Below are 19,034 nucleotides of genomic sequence, written 5' to 3' on the forward strand. Positions count from 1 at the left end.
GAGACGGATCGCGGCGTAACGTGGAACAAAAGGGCGAACGCAAAAGCTGCGGCTGCCTTCCGGCGGCTGGTGTGGTCAATGAACAGGATGCTAATAGGCCGGTCAAGAGTCGAGATGCCTTCAGTGCGAGGTCAACCGTTCTTTTCTTCTGCCAGCAATATTTCAGCATGTCGAAATTTGGATACGGTTGGTAGATGTCTTAGCACGGTCGCTGGCAATGGTTTCCCATTCGGACGACTACTAGTGTAGGTATATGGACGCGACATATGTAGGCTTGGTAGTCAAGTGTCACTGTCCTGTCGCTACGCTGTTAAAATGCTCTGATACGACATTCAAGAATGAGATTCGCCTTGTATACTATTCGAGGCTGAAATAGAAGTCAACGACGAGAGTGTGACGGAGGCGCAGACGAGCGCCAAGTTCAAAATCAAGACTTGCACGGCGCCAGCCAATGAGCGGGAACGAAGCATCATCGGGCTGATCCTCAACTCAACCGCCAAGCCATGACCTCCGACAAACTGCTACCGGTCCTCACCACCACCCGGCCGATATCGTCACCTGTCCCAAAGCCGCCGCATTCACTCGCGAGATCGCGTTCCGCCGAGTCCGCAGACCTGGCTGCCCCGTGATGGTCGACTCGCGCGGCATCAGCACCACTGCGAAGCACAGGCTGAGGTAGCACTTGACGCCCTCGACCGCCCGCTCGGTGAGTGTACCTGATATCCCTCGTGGGCGCTGCGCGCGGACAATGGCGGCGCGTTATAGCTATTGTGCTCATTGCTTGCTCAGGTCCCAATTGTGCGCCCCGCCCGGGCCCCGCGCCTGCGTCGTCGAGTTGCGATTCACCTTCACCGCGGCGACCGCATTCACCACCCCCACCCCCGCCGCGCCTTTATTTCGCCCGCTTCCCTCCAGCTTCATGACCGGCCACTCCCTCCCCACACTTTATCGTAAATATCGCCGCCGTCCGGAACACATCTCTAGCTGAACCGCAGCATCACTAGCAAATCCGCACACACCTGCGCGCTCACCACAATGTCAGGCCCGGACCGACCGCCGGAGCCTTCGGTGCCCACCACGGCGCTCAAGCGCAAGCGCTTTTCCAACGAAGATCAGAAAGAACTCGACAAATTGGACGGCGTCTTCAAACGCATCAAGACGGCTGTCCCCCGCGCCCCCTATATTCTCTCGACGCCGTCACTCGATCCGTACAAGTACCATTCGCGACACGAGGCGCGGGCCTGGATGATGGGACACCTCTTTGAGCCGCACGAGGAGCTTCTCCAGTACCGCACCTACCTCTTCCGCGAGCCGTACCAAGACTGCTTCACCCTGCAGCATGGAGAGGACGATGAGCTCGACGCGCCGCGACCAAAGTCCCAGGCCTCGAATACGACCAATCAGCCACCGAAGAAGAAGATTAGTCTCTCGGACTACAAGTCAAAGCAAGCCAATGGCCTCATCACTCCCGGCTCTAAGAAGGTCTCACCCAATCTGCCCGCGACCAAGGCAACTTCCGCTCAGACCAATGGCGTGAAGGCCGTGGAGAAACGACCTCCGCCAGCACAGCCAAAGCCAGAGACCAAGCCTCAGAAGCGGTATGCCATCTCTTCTTGTCGTCTTGACTCAATACTAATACATTGACAGGCCCGCAACAGAGTCACTCGCACCCGAGAAGCCAGAGAAGCGCGCTCGGGAGGAGCGACCTTCTGCAGCACCGGCAGCACCGCCTCCGAAGGCTGAGCCTGTTGACTCCAAGATCAACCTGGATAAGTCTGGCGCGTCAAATGCGACTCCACATGGTCTCCCGCCGCTGTTGTCGCCTGTCGACCAGCCGCTGAGCAATCCGTACGGGCTTCCAGCTATCCTTTCTCCTACTCTGCCCTCCAATATTCAGGCCGAGCTCGACAAGATTGAAACTCAGCGCAAGCGTGCTGTGTCCGATGCCTCCACGTCATCCTCCGACCGCAAGAGCCAATTGCTCTCTGTCCCTGAGCCTCGCGCCCCGAAGCAGGGAGAGGGTACCAAGAGTGGATCTCGTGAGCGCTCAGTGTCCCTAAATGAGAAATCTCCGTCAGGCGTTATTGTGAACCGCACCGAAAATCCCAAGCCCAGCTTGATCGTCAAGTTGAAGTACACGAAGAAGTCGCGAGAGACTATCAAGCGGCTCTTGAACCTTCCGCCTAAGAGAGAAGGCGCAGGCGACAGGAAAGAGCGTGAAGAAACCGTGAAAGATCGCGCACTAGACACGCGATCGAGAGGGACGGATGGTATTGCAAGTCAGACTAAGAAGCCAACACCGAAAGTCGCTGCGCGTCGACCCGAGTCATCTACACCAAGCTCTAAAGCACCCGTTGCCCCCACAAAAGTAACAGAAAAGCGCCCACGAAGTGAGGATGATGCATCTCAGGGAGTGTCAAAACGGCCTCGGGCCCATACCCTACAGGAGGGTCCTATCACACCCAAGGAGCAGGTCGTCTCCTCTCCCGCGTTGTCCAACAAATCAAGCGCACAGAAGAGCCAAGGCCCATACGTCACTCCCCGAAAAGACCATAAAGCTATCAATATGCTGCGAGCGAACTCATCCGAGGGTTTCGATGTAACACCTGGCAGATCTGGCACAACCCCAACCGGCTCCAAATTCCTCGACGTCAAGGCACCGACATCCGCTCCGCTGAATAGCAAGAAGCAGCTTGACTTCAATGCACTTTCGCAAGCGTCCCAGCAACTGAATCAGATGGGTCGTTCGCTCAAGTACGAGGGCCAGAAAATGGAGCGTGAGAAAGGCAACAAGTTGAGCAAGGAGGACCAGAAGCGCGCGGCTGTCATAGGGCTCGAATGTGTCCTGTAAGTGGTTACCAGTTTCGTCAAAACTGTATGACTGACTCAGCAAAACAGGTCATACATGACTGCTTTTTATGCTGGAGACCTCCTCTCCCAATCGCGCGGCCGTCCGGCAGAGGTCGAGAACACCTGGAAAACCCTATTACCCCTTTGTGCCGCCTACGCCCGCCTTACCAAGGACTTCCAACACCTCGATGGTATCCGAAATCACTTCGCGACTGTCATTGCTGCTCACATCTGCATGCTCATTGCGCCACGCGCTCCGAACCCAAAGGCTCATGATTCGCCTCAGGATCCTCCTGAGCTGGTCAAACAGCATACCCAAGTCATCGCGAACTTTTACACGCTCTCCGACCACTACGTCAAACTCCTTCGACACGCGCAGGATGCTAGAATCGGCCTGCCGATTGAAGACATCGAGAAACAGTATCAGAAGACCTGGGCTGGCAGAGAGAAGGACGCGAAGCTCGCCAAAGTCCCAGAGAGGGTGGACGGCGCGAGATTTACCGGCCGATACTTCCTCCCCATTCAAGACGACACGACTCCGATCCAGGCTGTACGATTCGGCTTGAAGTTCCTCAGCGAGTACTGCGACAAAGAGCAGCTCGATTACACCTTTCGCCTGCAACTCAATAAGCTTGAGTGAGTGGCTTCACTTTCTAGATCGATAGATCTCCCACACGACATTTGTGCATTTCCCCATTTTCGGCATAGCGGTTCCGGTACACGGCGTCTCTGGCTGTCCTCATCTATGAATGGATAACGAACGGTATTCCCCTTCTCACGACCTTGTTTCCAAGCGATATATACGTTCTGCGCTGGCGTTCAATGGCATCGACTGGTGCGGTATACACATGGTTTTCTTTCCGGCGGCGGATCGGTTCGAATTCGGATTGGGCTCCTACTGCAAGGTGATACCCACGAGGCGGAATGGCTGCCTCGTCAACTGTTTTTGTTTTCTCCCTTTCCTTTTCCTTTCCTCGTTCCGGGCTGGTTTTCTGCCTCGGCTTCTTACTTTCTCGTGTGGCGGTTATCCCGAGATGGCTGGCATACATACATGCTTTAGCCCATATGCGAGTAGGGCGCTTTTCTTGCCTAGCGGCTCATGATACACGATATAGATGCGCATGCACACACACATTATCTGCAAGCGACTTTTCGAGCATAGCGGAGGAAATCATGGATGGAAAGGTCCTCCTGGATAGCTGCGAAATCTGTTGCAGATGCAATGCGTTTATAGAGCGGAATAGCGAACGGGTCTGGTTGGTTGGCACGACGGCCACCACGCTCGACTGCGTGCATGTCTGTTGTGTATAGCAACACAGAGAGTTTATATGTCAATCTCTCACGAAGATACTTGCATCTACCATGTCATGCTCGGTGTGTTCGCAACGCTTGGTTTAATTTTGTGTCCTGTGCACCCGGTGGGGACTGGGAAATGAAAATACTAGTGTACGCGGTTGAGCGAGTGAGTAATGAACTCTTTTTCTTCGTCTGAGATGTCTGGTACAGAAGCACTGCTCTTTGCGGGGTTTCGTATGCGTGGGGGACTATCTGTGGAAGGTTCAAGGGAACAGAAACATTGCGTGCCTATACTCTTGCTATGATCTCTAGACTTGTCTACTGTAGCTGTATTTAGACCAAGAATGCTAAGTGCTCACGGCAGACACCCCCGACTCTTGCTCGATAGCGTTTCGAGACCAACAGACCAAGGTCATCCCATCGTCCGTCCGCCTTCCTTACTCGTGCACTACTATCGTGTTAGAGCATGTCATGTCTCCAGAACCGTTACAGGATTCTCCGTTTCGGGCCGCGCCGACGCCGACGCTGTCGCCGTCACCGCTCTTTCTGACATACCTACCCGGTGTGCTTAGAGCAGAGAGACCGTTGTGTCAAGTGTTTCATAGAAGGTTGGTCTTACCGGAAGACGGTGCTTCTCCGGTCCTATGTAATGTACCTTGTCATCCCTTTTCCGACGAAGCACCGGCGATATATTGCATGCGGCGAAGCGGCCATGGGGGGCACGGCATCGAGTGCGTCGGCAGAAGCCATCCCTCACGAGTATCGACTCGTGTGCGCGCGGACTTCCCCCACATTATTGACCTCGCTGACCGTTGACCACTGACTAGTCTACCAGGCACTTGCCGTGTTGGAGCAACGAGCGGATACTACCGCGGAGGCGTTCAGCGCTCCTAGCTGAGTTTGGTACTCGACCCTCGATGTCAGTGTCGGGAAACCCGTCCTGCGCTCCTCTCTTATGCTGTTGTCGTCACTGCTACGGAGGGTCGGATGTGTGGACGTGTCTAGCATGCGAGTGCCGGTGATCGTACGTTGAGTAAGACGTGAGGCGTGTCTTGGGGAGTGGAGGGTGATTTTACGTTCTATCGGGCGTGTTACCGTGCGAGGTGAGACATTAACGATGCTCCAATATTGAGAGGTTAGTTGGGGGATGAGGACACTAAGGAATCTCTTGCGAAGCATGCGCGGTGTTACTTGCTTGTCGACATACGGCGCATTCGGTCGCTCTACAAGGAGCTCGAGGATGTTTCCGGGGCTTTGCGGAGACTTCGCGACGGTCGCGCACAGTACCGACTTCGACTAGCCTCCTAGGACTCTCTGCCTGGCTTGTCCATCGCAGCTGGTGAGCAATGGGACTACCTGCCCATCGATTGATAGTATGGCGTTGTCATGATGCTGACTATCGGATCAGAGGAGGGGACGACGGCATGTCCTGGGGCCATCAAGAGGCGGCGACCTCCCGCCGCAGCACTTTCTCCTCGCGAGTGCTCCCTCTGTTCGCTTACTCGGGTGACCTACAGCTGACGTACCTGCGACAGCCCGGCTAGCGCATACGCAGCAAGTACCACCACGCATTCGGAAAAGAATCATCCCTCTTCAAGCCTTTAGACCTCGCAAAGTCTCCTCAGCCCGCTCTTTGCGCTCAATGAAACGAATCGGTTGGCTACCAGCCGCCCAAGTGTCTTTACACACCGTGGCATAAAAGCACCGTTAACGATCCGTGTTCCAGAAGCTCCCGGGACGGCTGTAGTATAGGAAACGAAGATCATAACATGCCGATTGCGGATTATATGCGGCTGTTGTGGCATTATTGCTGTGGCGAAGCGAATATAAACCGGAGATCCCTAGGTTCGTTAAGCTCGACCGTTTCATTATTACCGTGGAGGCTTAAAGCGACCTAGATTTGATGCTCGAAGGGGCCGAATATTGCACAGCCATCAAAAATCATTCGGTGCCACTGTGGATATTAGCAACAGCACGGAGCTCGATGAGCGCATGAAAGTTCAGCCTCCGTGCTTTGATTCGAAGGAAGGGATACGAAGGTAGGATGAGAGCGGAGTCGACAGGTGGGAGCACGGCATCATCACCAATTTGCGGATTTTCGACAAGCAGAGCGTCCGAAGCCCGGGTCAGTGGGAGCCAGCCATTGCAGACCTTCGGAAGCGCTCGTCATTCTTACCCTTGAAGAGCCTCACACGATCAAGCAAAAGCAGGCTCGCTCTCGACTGCCAAAATGCAGATCTGTCCACTTACAGCATCAGCAGCTACTCCGAGTGTCCAAGGCCTGTTGCACATCTGAGATCTTACTTACAGAAAGCACGACTCCGATGTACGTCTTTTAGCCGTCAAGCAACAGGCTAAGTTGGTTGGGCAGGAAGCTCCCTTGGGATGGAGGGTTGGTGCGTACATGCATGCGGTTGTGCGTCTGCAGCTGCAGCAGGCATATGCGCTTCGAGTCATGAGGGAGCCGCAAGCGCTCGGCCTTTTTCCAAGCTCTTCCGAAAACGCATGCTTTTAGCCCTTCCGTTGAGCGCCGCGCGAACACCATTTTCCCTTGCGATCTTCAATAGCGCTTAGCCGCAGAATATCGAGGCATGGTGTTGAACGTGAGGGGTAGAATGGGCTGCCGATAACGCGAGAACCCCTGCAGTGGAGGTCATGTGCACGGACGACCGAACGATGGTGGTGCGAAGCTCTTCGAAGGTGAAACCAGACCCGTCCTTTTGTGTCGCCGGCAACGTCGTCTCGCGCTCCGAATTAGGAACCCCAACGATTTTGGCCGTCTGTCTGAGTCGGCGTGCAGCAGCTGTGAAAAGTTTGTCCGTGGTACCGTCTCGTCTAAGTGGACCGGAGACACTGACGTGCAGGAGCAGGAACAGGTGCAACATGAACACAGGAATCCTGAGACGCCAGGTCGGGGAAATCCTGCGACGAAACGAGGAAGGGACGTAAAGATGTTTGTGTCTTTACTATGGATACTCTGTAGCCGGTGCTTTTGTACAAAGGCCGTTAATAAGGAAAAACTCGGAAGCCGAGCGTCTGATACTATCGTACACATTGAAGAAATGCAGAAGTGAAAAAAAGCCACTGATACAATGTCCTTGGAAGTCGTCAAATAAGGATAAGACATTAAAGGTATGTGCTCGTCACATCTCGACTTCGTGGGAGGCATTCGAATGCAGATTGGAAGAGAATTTTACGAAGGAAATTTTGGGGAGCGAGAGCGTGTCCAGGACAAAAGGAAATGAAGGAAATCAAAAGATTCGCAGAATGGGTGCTCATGAATGCATGCCACGCGTGAAGACTTGCAGAGCATACCTCCATAAGATCCATAATGGTATCATGAAAATGGTCGTCATGACTGCGTGAAAAAGTCGTACGAACGCTTTCAAAACACAGATACCGCCGTTCGTGCTTTTGTGACGAAGGAAACGCCTTATATGCCGACCGTGTCTTTAAACGAGTGTGGTGTCGTGGTCCGGGGTTGCGGTTGGGATTCTTCAACTCCCTCCATCCTCACGTCTCTGTCTCTGTCTCTGTCCCTCGGCTCTGTAGATGATGGCAAGGGTGCGGATATGGGCGTGAAGGAGGAGTAGGCCTGGCTGCGGCTCGGGTCTGCTGCCGACCCAAAGGCGAGGGGAGACTCCGTTTCACTTGGTGCTCTCTGCGACTTTTCCAGCTCCAGCGGAGTCGGCTTGCCGCGCTTCTTTTTCCCTGATGATGACTCGGGGCCCTGCTCTGGCTGGGTCTGCTGCGGCGTCATGGCGCCGCCGGGTGCGGTAGGGACGGCGCTCGGGGGACTCTGCCCAATTGATCCCAGCGATGAGCGCTCTCCTCGCGCTGGTTCGGATGCGGTGACTGATGGCCTCGATTTTCGTGGTGGGGGATAGACCTCTCCGCGTGCGGCCGCCTCTTGCGCTTTCTGCTGGGCCTCCGCCTTCGTGGGGCGGCCGCGCTTCTTCTTGCTCGCGGGCTCCCCCACCGGCGACATAGCGGCGGTGGTGTAGGGATTTGGGCCGACTATGTATTCGCCCGCGTACGGCTGCGGCGGTCGGGGCTGCAGCAGGCGGCCAATGGGCGGAGTCTCTGGCTGGTGCGGGCGCTTCTTTGGCATGTCGGGGCCGGGGTACATGATCGGGGCGGGCAGTGGTGGGCGCCTGTAGTCTGCCGCGGAGTAGGTTGCGGCGAGGTTATCGTAGGCCATCTGACACGAACGCAGCGAGCGGCCTGCGCGGGCATTAGCACGCCATACTCGAGCCTCTGCAATTTCCCAGAGACCAGATACCGTCGTCGGGGCCGCCTGGAAAGACGGAAGGCGCGCGTCCTGCGCCTTCCCCGTGGCGCCCGGGTCGCACTTACCCTGCGGCAAAGCCATCTCGTTCCATCGGGGCTGGATGTTGGAGTTGCGAATGAGATCGAACAGCACATGGGAGGGGACCGGGGCGGCCTTGAGTACTTCGGCGAGTAGATAGACCTTCTGAGACAGCGAATTAGCTTCCAGGCGGGCGCTACGGGAGGGCGGCGGCCACGGCGGGCGGCCCATACCTCGTGCTCTGCCCATGGTGCTTCACGGGCAGGCTCCATGTCGTGTCTCTCTACAGGATCCAGCGGGCGACGGTCGACAAAATACTCGCGGCGATTCGATGGGGAATGCAACCAGACAAATTGAGCAACGAGCGATCACAAGGCCGTAAAGTAGCTGCAGAGGCGCGCGGTAAGAATGAGACCCGTGTCTCGTCGCGGCGACTGCGAACGGGGGGACAATAACGAGAGTAGAAGAGGAACACATCAAACGAGAGGCAGAAAAACAGAAAAGTTCGTTCCCAGGACCTCATGCCAGCCGGCAGAGAAGAGTCAAAAGAGAACCATGAGGCTGGTCGCGGGAAGGAGAGAGACGGAAACGCCTGGTGAAATTAGGGACACAGAAGACGCGAGTTTAGAGTGTGGCCCGGTTATCCTGGATGACTTGCAGCACGTAATTTGGCCCGATAAACAACAGAACGGCGGCCTCGCGCGCGCGCGGCGCCCAATGCGTCGCGGCGGAGGAGCTGGGTGCTTCAGCTGCGGCGGCCGGGCTCGACCAGCTCCCGCCGGTGCATTTCCAATCGATGTGAGGCGCTGCTCGTCCTGTGTACGCTCGCGGGTCGCTGGGAGCTGGCGCCACAGGGCCGCGGCGGGACGAACCCCCCGCGGCCAATCGTCGTCGCACTGGGGGCATGCCTGATACCGCACACAGGTGGACCGCTCGTCTCGCGCGGTTTTGCGTTGGCTGCTCCCGTGCAGCTGCGCAGTGCTCGGCGCCCACTGCAACGCTCGCTGCGGCCGCGGGAGACGAGACGGCGCGCTGGTGTGCCGGGCGTGTTCGCGGAGCGCTGGCCGTCCATGCCCTCATCCCACGAAGGAGCGGAATGCCTCGCGCTCGACGCACTGTTGTCCGCATTCCGGGAGAAGGATTCCACGGGGCAAAGAGTCGCGGGCTGTTGTGCAGCAGGCCGCCGCCGCCGCTCCTCTTTCTTATATACAATCGACACCGACGCTCGCCGACTGCTCTGCCACGTAGCACCAATGGGCACTTCACCCATGGAGGAGCACTTCTATATCCCGCCTCGGTATCCCACGTCGCGCCCGCCGCCGCCCACTGAGCCCGCGCGCTGTGCGCCGGATCGACAGCCCCTCGGCATAGCAGCCCCTGATATGGGAGATGCGGCAGCGATACCGGCACGCATTCCATCGTCGTCGCAACAGTTCCAAGGTTGCTGGCGGCGCTGTACTGTACAATACAGTACAGTATGGCAGTATGGCCGTACGGCGAATGTACGCGGCCGCGTCGCCGCACAAGCGCTCTATTGCACTATTGTTAGAGGTAAACTAGCTGGCGGCTTGGGGACCGGGGCGGTTTGCGACGACGGGACGGCTGCAGATTCTGCGGCGCGTTGTTGTGGTCATCGAGGAATTGGGCGCCAGGCGCTAGGCCCAGTTCGGCAATCCCATCAACCTTATTTCCTAATCGATAAGACGTGCAACCTCCGTCGACATGCTGCTTATTTTGCCTGCTCGCTGTGGCAGTGCTCCGTCATGCGCTCTGCTCCATCATCCGCATGAACGACCGTCTCTGGCCCATGAGCTGGCGCTGGGCGGAGCGGGCGTCTGGTGAGGACTGGCGTGCATGAAGCTAGAAGCGCAAATGGCTAAATCCTCCATATACCTGTGCTCCATGCTCGCATCTTATCGGCTGAGATTCCCACCCTCCGCGTCGTGGAGCACGCTACCGTCCCCGTCGCTAGTACTGCGCTGCAGAAGACGTTCATCTATTTGCTGGCTGCTGCGCACTCGTTCGCGCAGTGCGCCTGCTGAGCGGCACGAGTCCCGATGCCATGGAAACTTCCATCGAGAGTGTCAGCGGGCCCTCCCGGTGAAAATGTGCGCTACACTCTGTCACGCCTTTCTGCTGAAGCAGCCATGTACCAGTGCATACAGTGAGTACAGCGCACTGCTCTGCGTGGGCGATCCAAGAGCAGGCGCCAGCGACTCGACAAGCCTATGTCTACACTCGCGCCAACCTGGTCTGTGGTCCAGCTGCAAGTGCCAGCCTTCTGCGCCCGTCCACGTGGATGTGGAGAGTTTCTTCACTCTGATCGAATCAGACCGCATGCGAGCAGTTCGTACGACGCCAGCATAAATTAAGACGCCACCTATCAACAGCCGTCCTTCTCACGTATCAATGCAAACTCCAGACCGAGCAGCGGGTGAGGTGACAATGTTGGTATCAACCTCGGCACCCGGACTTGCCCGTTCTACATGATGCGCCTGATCTCTGAGATTCTTTGGCCACCATTCCAAGGGTCGGCTTGAAGGTCGCATAAGGTATGCAGAGCAGCGCCGCTTCTAGTTCCGTTCGCTATGGGTTATTGTAAGTCAAACCTCAGCCAAGCCTGCAGAGGAAAGCCCGATCACATTCTGAGGCGGCTGGCGCTAAGGAACCTCGAGGCAGAATAATGCTCGCAAGACGATGCGTAGCATATTCCTTCGGGCAATTGTTTGCAGTCATCCGGAAGCGATGTGTGCAGGAATACGGATGCACTGCATATTCATCATGTCGCCAGGCGGTGGAGAATAGTCATTGTAGGGGCTCAAGGAGGGGCGAGAGCGGCGAGTGGCTACACTCCATGTAAGCAAGTCTTCCACCCAGAAGGTCTTTCGCTCCAAACCGAGAGTGATAATGTTCCGGCCCTCACTAACTCATACACAGTAGCCAGACGAACTGGTCTCACTACACTGAGCCGTCGCCAAGCTTTCGCTACCTGCGTGCGCGTTCCGAAGGCCAAATGGTCCCGCGACGAACGAGAAGAGATTCTCCGTGGCTGACACACTCGAAGCCGTAGTCGGTTTATATAGTATTGTGTGCGCATCTCTGTATCTCCGTCCGGTCGGTGTTTGCACTGTTCGAGTTACTAGCCTGGTCATTCGGCTGCCCAGAACTTCTTAGCCGAGATGGGGAAGCGGCCATCTTCAATCTCCTCCGGCGAGCGCACCTCGAAGCCGTCGTGTGCTCAACGAAACCAGACCCTCCGCAACGGCGCACTGCAAGAATCCTCCGAACGACGCCTCGTGCCGCTCGCCCGTCTGCCTGCGTCGTCGACCGCCGCCCGCGCCTGCAGTCTCTCCGGTCGCGCCGATTCCTCCGAGACCTGGGTATCTCCCATGGCAGCATTCTCAAACGATTCCCTAAAGCGCGGTCCCCATACTCCTTCTGTTCTCCTGCTCGAGCGAACGCGACTACACTACATATAGCGAAGTTTGTGGCTCGGCTGGAATCGCTGCGTCGCAAGAGGTAGCGCGATTTGCCTCCATTTGTCAGGCAGGGGAGGAGTAGCATGCGGCGGTGCTCCCTCTGTCCTTTCACGAGCTGCTATAACTCTTGAATAACCCTCATTCGGTCTGCCTGCGCGCTGGATTATTGCCTAGGCAAAGCGGGCCATGATTGTCACCACGGGGTAGCAGCAATCGGAACATCGCTTAGCGTCCCTAAGTTCTGAAAGCCTCTTCTCCCTCCCGCCTCCAACCCGCCGACCACGCCCACCGCGCGCATCGTCAACCACCATGTCGGACGGCGAATCGGAGAAGAAAACGGCTCAACTGGAGCCAGAGCTGCGCGACATGAAGATCGAGGAAGGCGCGCCCGCGGAGGAGGAAGGTGAGAATGCCGACACAATCCGGGTGAAGGTAGAAGGAAACGCAGACCGCACGCCCACGCCCCTCCACGTACTGCCACGGATAAATTCGCGCTCGAAATCTCAGTCCCCCATCAAGCAGCAAGGCTCCGGAGCTTCTTCTCCTGATCCAGACGCGCACGAAGAGGTGCTTGGCGGAGACATCACATTGAAGATGGAGCCCGGAAAGGCACCTAAGCTCTCGCGGACAGCATCCCAGAAGGTCGTATCACGCCCGCCGCCGCTTTATCTCGATCACCCAGATGTTACCGAAGCAGCAAAACAGACCTTCGTGGTCCTCCCAGAAAACACCTACGCCAACAAGTACATCGGCACAACCGAACATGCCTTGGAGTGCGATTGTTCCGAGGAGTGGGGTAAGCCTCTAGCTTTGATCGCCAGCACACGCCTTTCTCGCTCCGTCCGCTGACACAGATCGCAGACCCCGTCGAGAGGATTAATCGTGCTTGTGGCGATGATTCTGATTGCATTAACCGCGCGACGAAAATGGAGTGCGTGGGTGACTGCTCGTGCGGGAGCAAGTGCCAAAACCAGCGCTTTCAGCGGAAGCAGTATGCCAACGTGACCGTCATCAAGACCGACAAGAAAGGCTTCGGTTTGAGGGCGAATGCTGATCTGAAAGCCGGCGATTTTGTGTTCGAGTACATTGGCGAGATCATCGATGAACGGGCGTTCCGCCGTCGCATGGTGCAATATGATGAAGAGGGCATCAAGCACTTCTACTTCATGTCGCTCACCAAGGGTGAATTCGTCGATGCGACAAAGAAAGGTAATCTCGGCCGATTCTGCAATCACTCGTGCAACCCCAACTGCTTTGTGGACAAGTGGGTGGTTGGGGACAAGCTGCGCATGGGCATTTTTGCCGAGCGAAAAATCAAAGCAGGCGAAGAGTTGGTCTTCAACTACAACGTCGATCGATATGGCGCAGATCCACAACCATGTTATTGCGGCGAACCCAACTGCACCGGTTTCATCGGCGGGAGGACGCAGACCGATAATGCTACGAAATTGTCGCATGCCACGATCGAGGCGCTCGGTATTGACGATGGCGACGGTTGGGACACCGCCGTAGCAAAAAAGCCTCGCAAGAAGAAGGTCAGCGAAGATGATGAGGAGTACGTCAATGAGCTCCAACCGAAGTCTCTCGAGGAGGACGGTGTTACCAAGGTCATGGCGGCTCTTCGTCTGTGCACGGAGAAATGGATTGCCGTCAAGTTGCTCGACCGCATACAGAAGAGCAGGGATGAGAAGGTCGGACATCGCGTCATTCGCATGCACGGCTACGAAATTCTCAAGACGACTATCACCACCTGGAAAGATGACACCAATGTTGTTTTGCAAGTGCTCGACATCCTCCACAAGCTCCCGAGGATCACTCGCAACAAAATCCAGGACTCCAAGATTGAGGAAGCCATCCAGAAAGTCAAGGACGAGTGCGACGACGAGCGCGTTGTGGACTCTGCCAACGAATTGCTTGAGGCTTGGAGCAAGCTAGAAATAGCTTATCGGATCCCGAGGATGAAGAGGGATCCCAACGCCAGCACACCAGTCCGGGCAGAGCACCACTTCGAGCGACGAGAGAGGGGCCGTGAGCGTTCGCGATCACGGTCAAAGTCGCCTTCGATATCCGCACCAAAGGGTCCGTCCGGTGCGCCTTCTGGTGCGCCGTCAGGTCCCCGTGGTTTCAATGCTCCGAGGGGTCCTGCTGGATTCTTCAACCCCCCGCGCCCGCCGCATCGGCCACGACCGCATCCAACCCCTCTGCCTCCCGGGTGGTTCCAAGCAGCTTCTGAAAACGGAGCGACGTACTACTACAACGCCACCGGTTCCACGCAATGGACGAGACCAACGTTGCCAGCTAACCAGCCGCCCCCGCCCCCGCCTAAGGCTAAGTCGGATACACAGTTGCTTCAAGACATCATTTCGAGTATCACCGCCAATGTCACGCCGAGCAATCAAGCATCCGCATCCACTACCCCGCAGCCTGCTACCGAAGAACTCAAAGAGAAGAAGTCGAAGGGCGAGAAGTGGCGTAGCTTGCCACAGGATAAGCAGGAGAAGCTTTACGAAGCTAATGTGAGTGCATCCACGATGTGCTAGGACTTCATATCTAACCGTCTCAGATCTCGCGGCACGTCCTGACCGTAACCTCCCGCTATCGCAAAGAGCTCGAAAAGGATGACGTTAAGAGGTTATCCAAGGAAGTATGTACGCTTGGTCGCTTTTCAAGTCGGGTTTGCTTACAGTGTCTTTTAGGTTGCCAAGAAGCTTGTGCGAGGAGATTACAAATCCGGACGAGTGAGGGACCCTACGGCGCCAGTGAGCTCGAAACACGAGAAGACGATCAGGAATTACGTGAAGGACTTCATGGACAAGGCCGTCAAGAAGAAGGTGGAACGCGAAAAGGAAAAGGCAGCGCGAGGAGGAAAGACGGTAGAGAGTAAGACTCCGGAGACTCCGCGGGGTGATATGAAAGCCGACAAGACAGAGCAGGATGATGACGTTCTAGGGCTGAGCGACGATGAAGACATGAAGACTCTTGGAGTATCTCCGGCGGAATCCTCTGCGACAGATCTGAAACGGAAGAGGGAAGAGGATGGTAGTTTGGCCTCGCCCAAGAAAACTAGGACCGAGATGCCGCCTGCTCCTCCCCCACCGCCGCCGCCACCACTCTCGGCGGATGACATGCCCATGGATATGGAGGAGTCTAGCCTCACGCCTTTGGAGGATAGTGTCGACCCAACAAGCGAAGGAGACACAAATGGCGTTGTGGTAAACGGCAGATGGAAGCTGACACAGGACAACCTCCCGAGTCCAATGCAGCTGGCGACGCCTCCGACGAACGGGTCCTGTGAGCACGGCGGTTACGCGAACGGAGATGGCAACAACAAGCGTCTGATTGCTGTGAATGGCGGTTTATGATGTCGGGTGGTTCGATTGCTTTTATTCCGATCTCCAGCTATTCCTTTGGTCCTTTGTTTCGCGACAACCCATTTATCTGGCGTCATGGCATTAGGATCTCGGCTTCATGCATGGTCGCATTCTCGACAGAAAATCAGGCGTTGGTGGCAATGTATGGCGGCGAGAGCTCGTAGCTCCGTCCTCGGGTCGGCGGTGGTCTGCAACTTTGAACAGCAATCATATCCACAGCATTTTCTTGGTGGGGCAGTGAAGGCGCATGCCTTGGAAGAGATGAGGATTTCGACAAGAGTGTACTATAATACTGCATGGTAATCGTCTGGGAGGCAAGTGATTGCACAGATAAGCAAGCAATTCCGCAAGTGCGCAGAGTTCCGGTGACGAAATGGTCCGAAAAATGGCCGGCGTGAGATGTGATCTCGGCTCTGCTCATGCGGGGCGCGGCGTCTATGGCGTTTAGAGGTCGATGTGACTGATGTGTTCCTAGGGAAAATAGGAAAAATATGTGTTGCGGCGTGCACTACCAGGAACTAGGCGCACAAGTCCGGGGGGGCTAAGCTTCGGCGCTCGCGTGGACAAGCTTCTTTCGGGGATAGCATCGGCTTAGACCCCGCCGATGGTGATGCACCTCCAACGGCCGTCGATAAACAAGGGCGAATAAAGCCTGCGCTCCCCCTCACGCGCAAAGCTTATGCAGGCCTCGCTCACCGCAGTCCGATTATATACCTGCCACTTTCTTCCTCTTTCTTTGCTCTGGACCAAGTTGCTCTTTGCAGCTGCGCGCGAACATTGAGCTTCCCCAGCCGAGCTTCGTCATAGCTGCGTGCACTCCCCAGCTCCCACGGTCAACCATGGCCTCTATTCTGCGCACAGCAGGTCGCGCCCGGCCTGCTCTCGCTGGCTCCATTGCCCGGCCGACTTCACGGATCGCGCCAATTGCCCTCCAACGGCGCTATGCCTCCGCCGCTGCCAACGCCGTGGCCTCCGCGAACGGAGAGCAGCCATTCTTCCCAGACGAGCCCACCGAGCCAATTGTGCAATGCCCGATTCCAGGACCGGAGAGCCAGCGCGCAATCGAGAGATTGAGCAAGGTGTTCGACACGCGGAGCTTGAACATGATGGCGAACTACCAGCGGAGCTATGGCAACTAGTACGTCCGGGGAGGCGCACAAAATACTAGACGGGTAGCTAATGAGCTTCCAGCATTGCTGATCTCGACGGAAACGTACTCCTCGATGTATACGCCCAAATCGCCTCGATCCCGGTGGGCTACAACAATCCTACCCTGCTGCTCGCAGCGACCTCTCCCGAGATGGCTTCTGCCCTCATCAACCGCCCCGCCCTTGGAAACTTTCCCCAGCACGACTGGGCCGACATCCTCGAGACCGGTATTCTTTCCGTCGCACCGAAGGGCCTGAACCAGGTCTTTACTGGCCAATCCGGTTCCGACGCGAACGAGCTAGCATACAAGGCAGCGTTCATGTGGAAGCGCCAGCACCAGCGAGGAGGCTCGCATGTCGACTTCACGGACCACGAGATCAGCTCGGCCATGACGAACCAGTCACCTGGCGCACCACAGCTCTCCATTCTCTCCTTCAAATCTGCCTTTCACGGTCGCCTCTTTGGCAGTCTATCAACCACCCGCTCTAAGCCCATCCACAAACTCGACATTCCTGCTTTCGACTGGCCGCAAGCGCCCTTTCCTTCCCTCAAGTACCCTTTTGATCAATATGCTGCTGAGAACGCTGCCGAAGAAAAGCGCTGCCTCGACGAAACCGAGCGCCTGATCAAAGAATGGCACGCGCCTCCCGCCGCTGTGGTCGTTGAGCCCATCCAGTCCGAGGGCGGTGATAACCACGCCTCACCCAACTTCTTCCGCGGCCTCCGCGAGCTCACCAAGAAGCACGATATCCTCTTCATCGTCGACGAGGTGCAGACGGGCGTGGGCGCAACCGGCAAGTTCTGGGCGCATGAGCACTGGGGTCTTGAGACACCGCCGGACATCGTCACATTCTCGAAGAAGGCACAGACCGCAGGCTACTACTTCGGCAACAGCGAGCTCCGCCCCAACAAACCCTACCGCCAATTCAACACCTGGATGGGCGACCCAGCGCGCGCTATCCTCTTCCGCGCCATCATTCAGGAGATCAAGCGTCTCGATCTCGTGCAGAACACTGCGGTTACTGGTAGCTACCTGTACGACGGTCTGCGGCGGCTGTCCGACCAATATCCGAATGAGGTCCAGAATCTCCGTGGCCAGGGCCAGGGCACGTTTATTGCGTGGGATAGCCCGAGAAGGGACGAGGTGCTCAAGAAGGCGAAGACGGTAGGCCTTAATATTGGAGGCAGTGGCGAGTCGGCGGTTCGGCTGAGGCCTATGCTCATCTTCCAGAAGCACCACGCAGATCTTTTGCTGGAGCGGTTGGAGAGGATTTTTAAGTCGTAGATGGGCAAGGGTAAGGAACAGCCATTCGGAAGGGAAGACCACATGATGAGGAGATGCGAGATCAGAGAAATGCAAGACGATGCAGAGGCTACCGGCAATCTCAATGGAAGAAAGGCGAGGCTTCTTTTCCCTGGATACACGCGGAACCTTTGGCACAGATTACGGGGAGCTGTTTTTCTCTATTAGCTAGCTGGCGTACCGGTCGGTGTCTACCATCAATGTCAAATTCTTTGAATTTAACATTTGCGCTTTGTGATTCGTTGTCTGCTTGGTGCTCCTTCCTCCATGCCGATGCATCCCCAGGGGTCAAAGCATGCCAAATTTATTTCATCCAAATCCGCAGCTGTAGTGGGGCTGTTGCAAACAGAGCGAAACTTGTCGGTAGGAGCAAAATGTGAACGCACTCTGCATCCATCCTGCGCAGATCCAACAGCCCTGCCTCCTCAATCTATGGAGGAGGTAGGTATGTAGTATCTGTGTAAATACACACACATATGTAAGAAGACGCTATAGAGTAAGCTTAATTCAAACACACGCCTCTATAGATAAGCTAGCTATGCCCTTATGTATGTAAATCGCATGCAGCAGTAAGTACCATAAGGGTTTATAACCCGAGGTGTTAGGAGCGAAATGTGAACACACACTGCATTGTGCTAGGCCGATTGGTATGTGTCTGGTGGAACTTGCGGTTTCCTCTGCTTTTGCTGGGAACTCTAGTATGGGCTCGGTGTTCTGGGTTGCTTGCTAACTAGTGGTCTGGCGGGTTTGACGCTGAGGGTTTTAACTCTCGGGAGGTGCTGGGGGGTGTGATGGCATTTATGACATGGAAATATGATGTGGCTGGCAGAGACGCGGCAGCCGCGCAGTAGATGCCGCCGAGGGCGTCAAATCTCTTAGAGGTAGCGGTAGATATGATGGCATTTACACAGAAAATATAACTGGTACAGTCAGTCTAGAGACGCAGCAACCTCGCAGTAAACGCATCCACTTCCTCTCCAGCTCTAGCTGGTAGTTTGTACATACAGGGAAGGCCGAGCATAGGAATAGTGATGCTGAATGGTATGGTGTAGTATGGTATGAAAACATAACTTGTCCAGAGATACAGCAGCCTCGCAGTAGGTGCATTGGCTATCTCTCTCGCTCTAGCTTAAAAGCCCCAATTTTGCGAAGCTGGTAACTTTGTACAGTACATAGAAGGAGGGCCGAGCTTAGGAAAAGTAATAGATGCTGAATGCTATAGTGTAATGTAGTATACAAGCCAGAAATTTCGACGAAACGCGCGAAGCGCTCAAAGG

At 56.0% G+C, this 19,034-nt stretch overlaps 7 protein-coding genes across 7 annotated transcripts; 4 read left to right on the top strand and 3 right to left on the bottom strand.

Moving 5' to 3' along the window:
* Positions 1-899: 899 nt before the first annotated feature.
* BU26DRAFT_264297 (uncharacterized protein) lies at positions 900-3,632 on the top strand. The gene is made up of 3 exons (XM_033821291.1): positions 900-1,598; positions 1,648-2,847; positions 2,899-3,632. Exons 1-3 carry the CDS (start codon positions 1,036-1,038, stop codon positions 3,488-3,490), a joined length of 2,355 nt encoding a protein of 784 aa, XP_033685496.1. The 5' UTR covers positions 900-1,035; the 3' UTR covers positions 3,491-3,632.
* Positions 3,633-6,715: 3,083 nt separating this feature from the next.
* BU26DRAFT_517329 (uncharacterized protein) lies at positions 6,716-7,165 on the bottom strand (the record flags this gene model as incomplete). The annotated part of the gene is made up of 1 exon (XM_033828551.1): positions 6,716-7,165. Exon 1 carries the CDS (start codon positions 7,029-7,031, stop codon positions 6,717-6,719), a length of 315 nt encoding a protein of 104 aa, XP_033685497.1. The 5' UTR covers positions 7,032-7,165.
* Positions 7,166-7,447: 282 nt separating this feature from the next.
* BU26DRAFT_264354 (uncharacterized protein) lies at positions 7,448-8,903 on the bottom strand. Its single transcript, XM_033821293.1, has 3 exons — positions 8,689-8,903; positions 8,422-8,620; positions 7,448-8,370 (listed from the first exon to the last, which is right to left on the bottom strand). Exons 1-3 carry the CDS (start codon positions 8,725-8,727, stop codon positions 7,580-7,582), a joined length of 1,029 nt encoding a protein of 342 aa, XP_033685498.1. The 5' UTR covers positions 8,728-8,903; the 3' UTR covers positions 7,448-7,579.
* Positions 8,777-10,099, bottom strand: BU26DRAFT_264315 (uncharacterized protein). Its single transcript, XM_033821292.1, has one exon. The coding sequence runs from the start codon at positions 9,872-9,874 to the stop codon at positions 9,080-9,082; it is 795 nt and encodes a 264-aa protein (XP_033685499.1). The 5' UTR covers positions 9,875-10,099; the 3' UTR covers positions 8,777-9,079.
* An 834-nt stretch (positions 10,100-10,933) lies between these two features.
* BU26DRAFT_264483 (uncharacterized protein) lies at positions 10,934-11,461 on the top strand. The gene is made up of 3 exons (XM_033821295.1): positions 10,934-11,053; positions 11,131-11,315; positions 11,393-11,461. Exons 1-2 carry the CDS (start codon positions 11,044-11,046, stop codon positions 11,313-11,315), a joined length of 195 nt encoding a protein of 64 aa, XP_033685500.1. The 5' UTR covers positions 10,934-11,043; the 3' UTR covers positions 11,393-11,461.
* Positions 11,462-12,131: 670 nt separating this feature from the next.
* BU26DRAFT_264426 (uncharacterized protein) lies at positions 12,132-15,363 on the top strand. Its single transcript, XM_033821294.1, has 4 exons — positions 12,132-12,730; positions 12,796-14,450; positions 14,498-14,578; positions 14,631-15,363. Exons 1-4 carry the CDS (start codon positions 12,244-12,246, stop codon positions 15,294-15,296), a joined length of 2,889 nt encoding a protein of 962 aa, XP_033685501.1. The 5' UTR covers positions 12,132-12,243; the 3' UTR covers positions 15,297-15,363.
* A 647-nt stretch (positions 15,364-16,010) lies between these two features.
* Positions 16,011-17,935, top strand: BU26DRAFT_603088 (4-aminobutyrate aminotransferase). The gene is made up of 2 exons (XM_033835396.1): positions 16,011-16,443; positions 16,497-17,935. The coding sequence occupies exons 1-2, from the start codon at positions 16,145-16,147 to the stop codon at positions 17,737-17,739; spliced, it is 1,542 nt and encodes a 513-aa protein (XP_033685502.1). The 5' UTR covers positions 16,011-16,144; the 3' UTR covers positions 17,740-17,935.
* Positions 17,936-19,034: the final 1,099 nt, after the last annotated feature.

Source organism: Trematosphaeria pertusa, assembly GCF_010094035.1.
Source record: "Trematosphaeria pertusa strain CBS 122368 unplaced genomic scaffold BU26scaffold_5, whole genome shotgun sequence".
NCBI lineage: Eukaryota > Fungi > Ascomycota > Dothideomycetes > Pleosporales > Trematosphaeriaceae > Trematosphaeria > Trematosphaeria pertusa.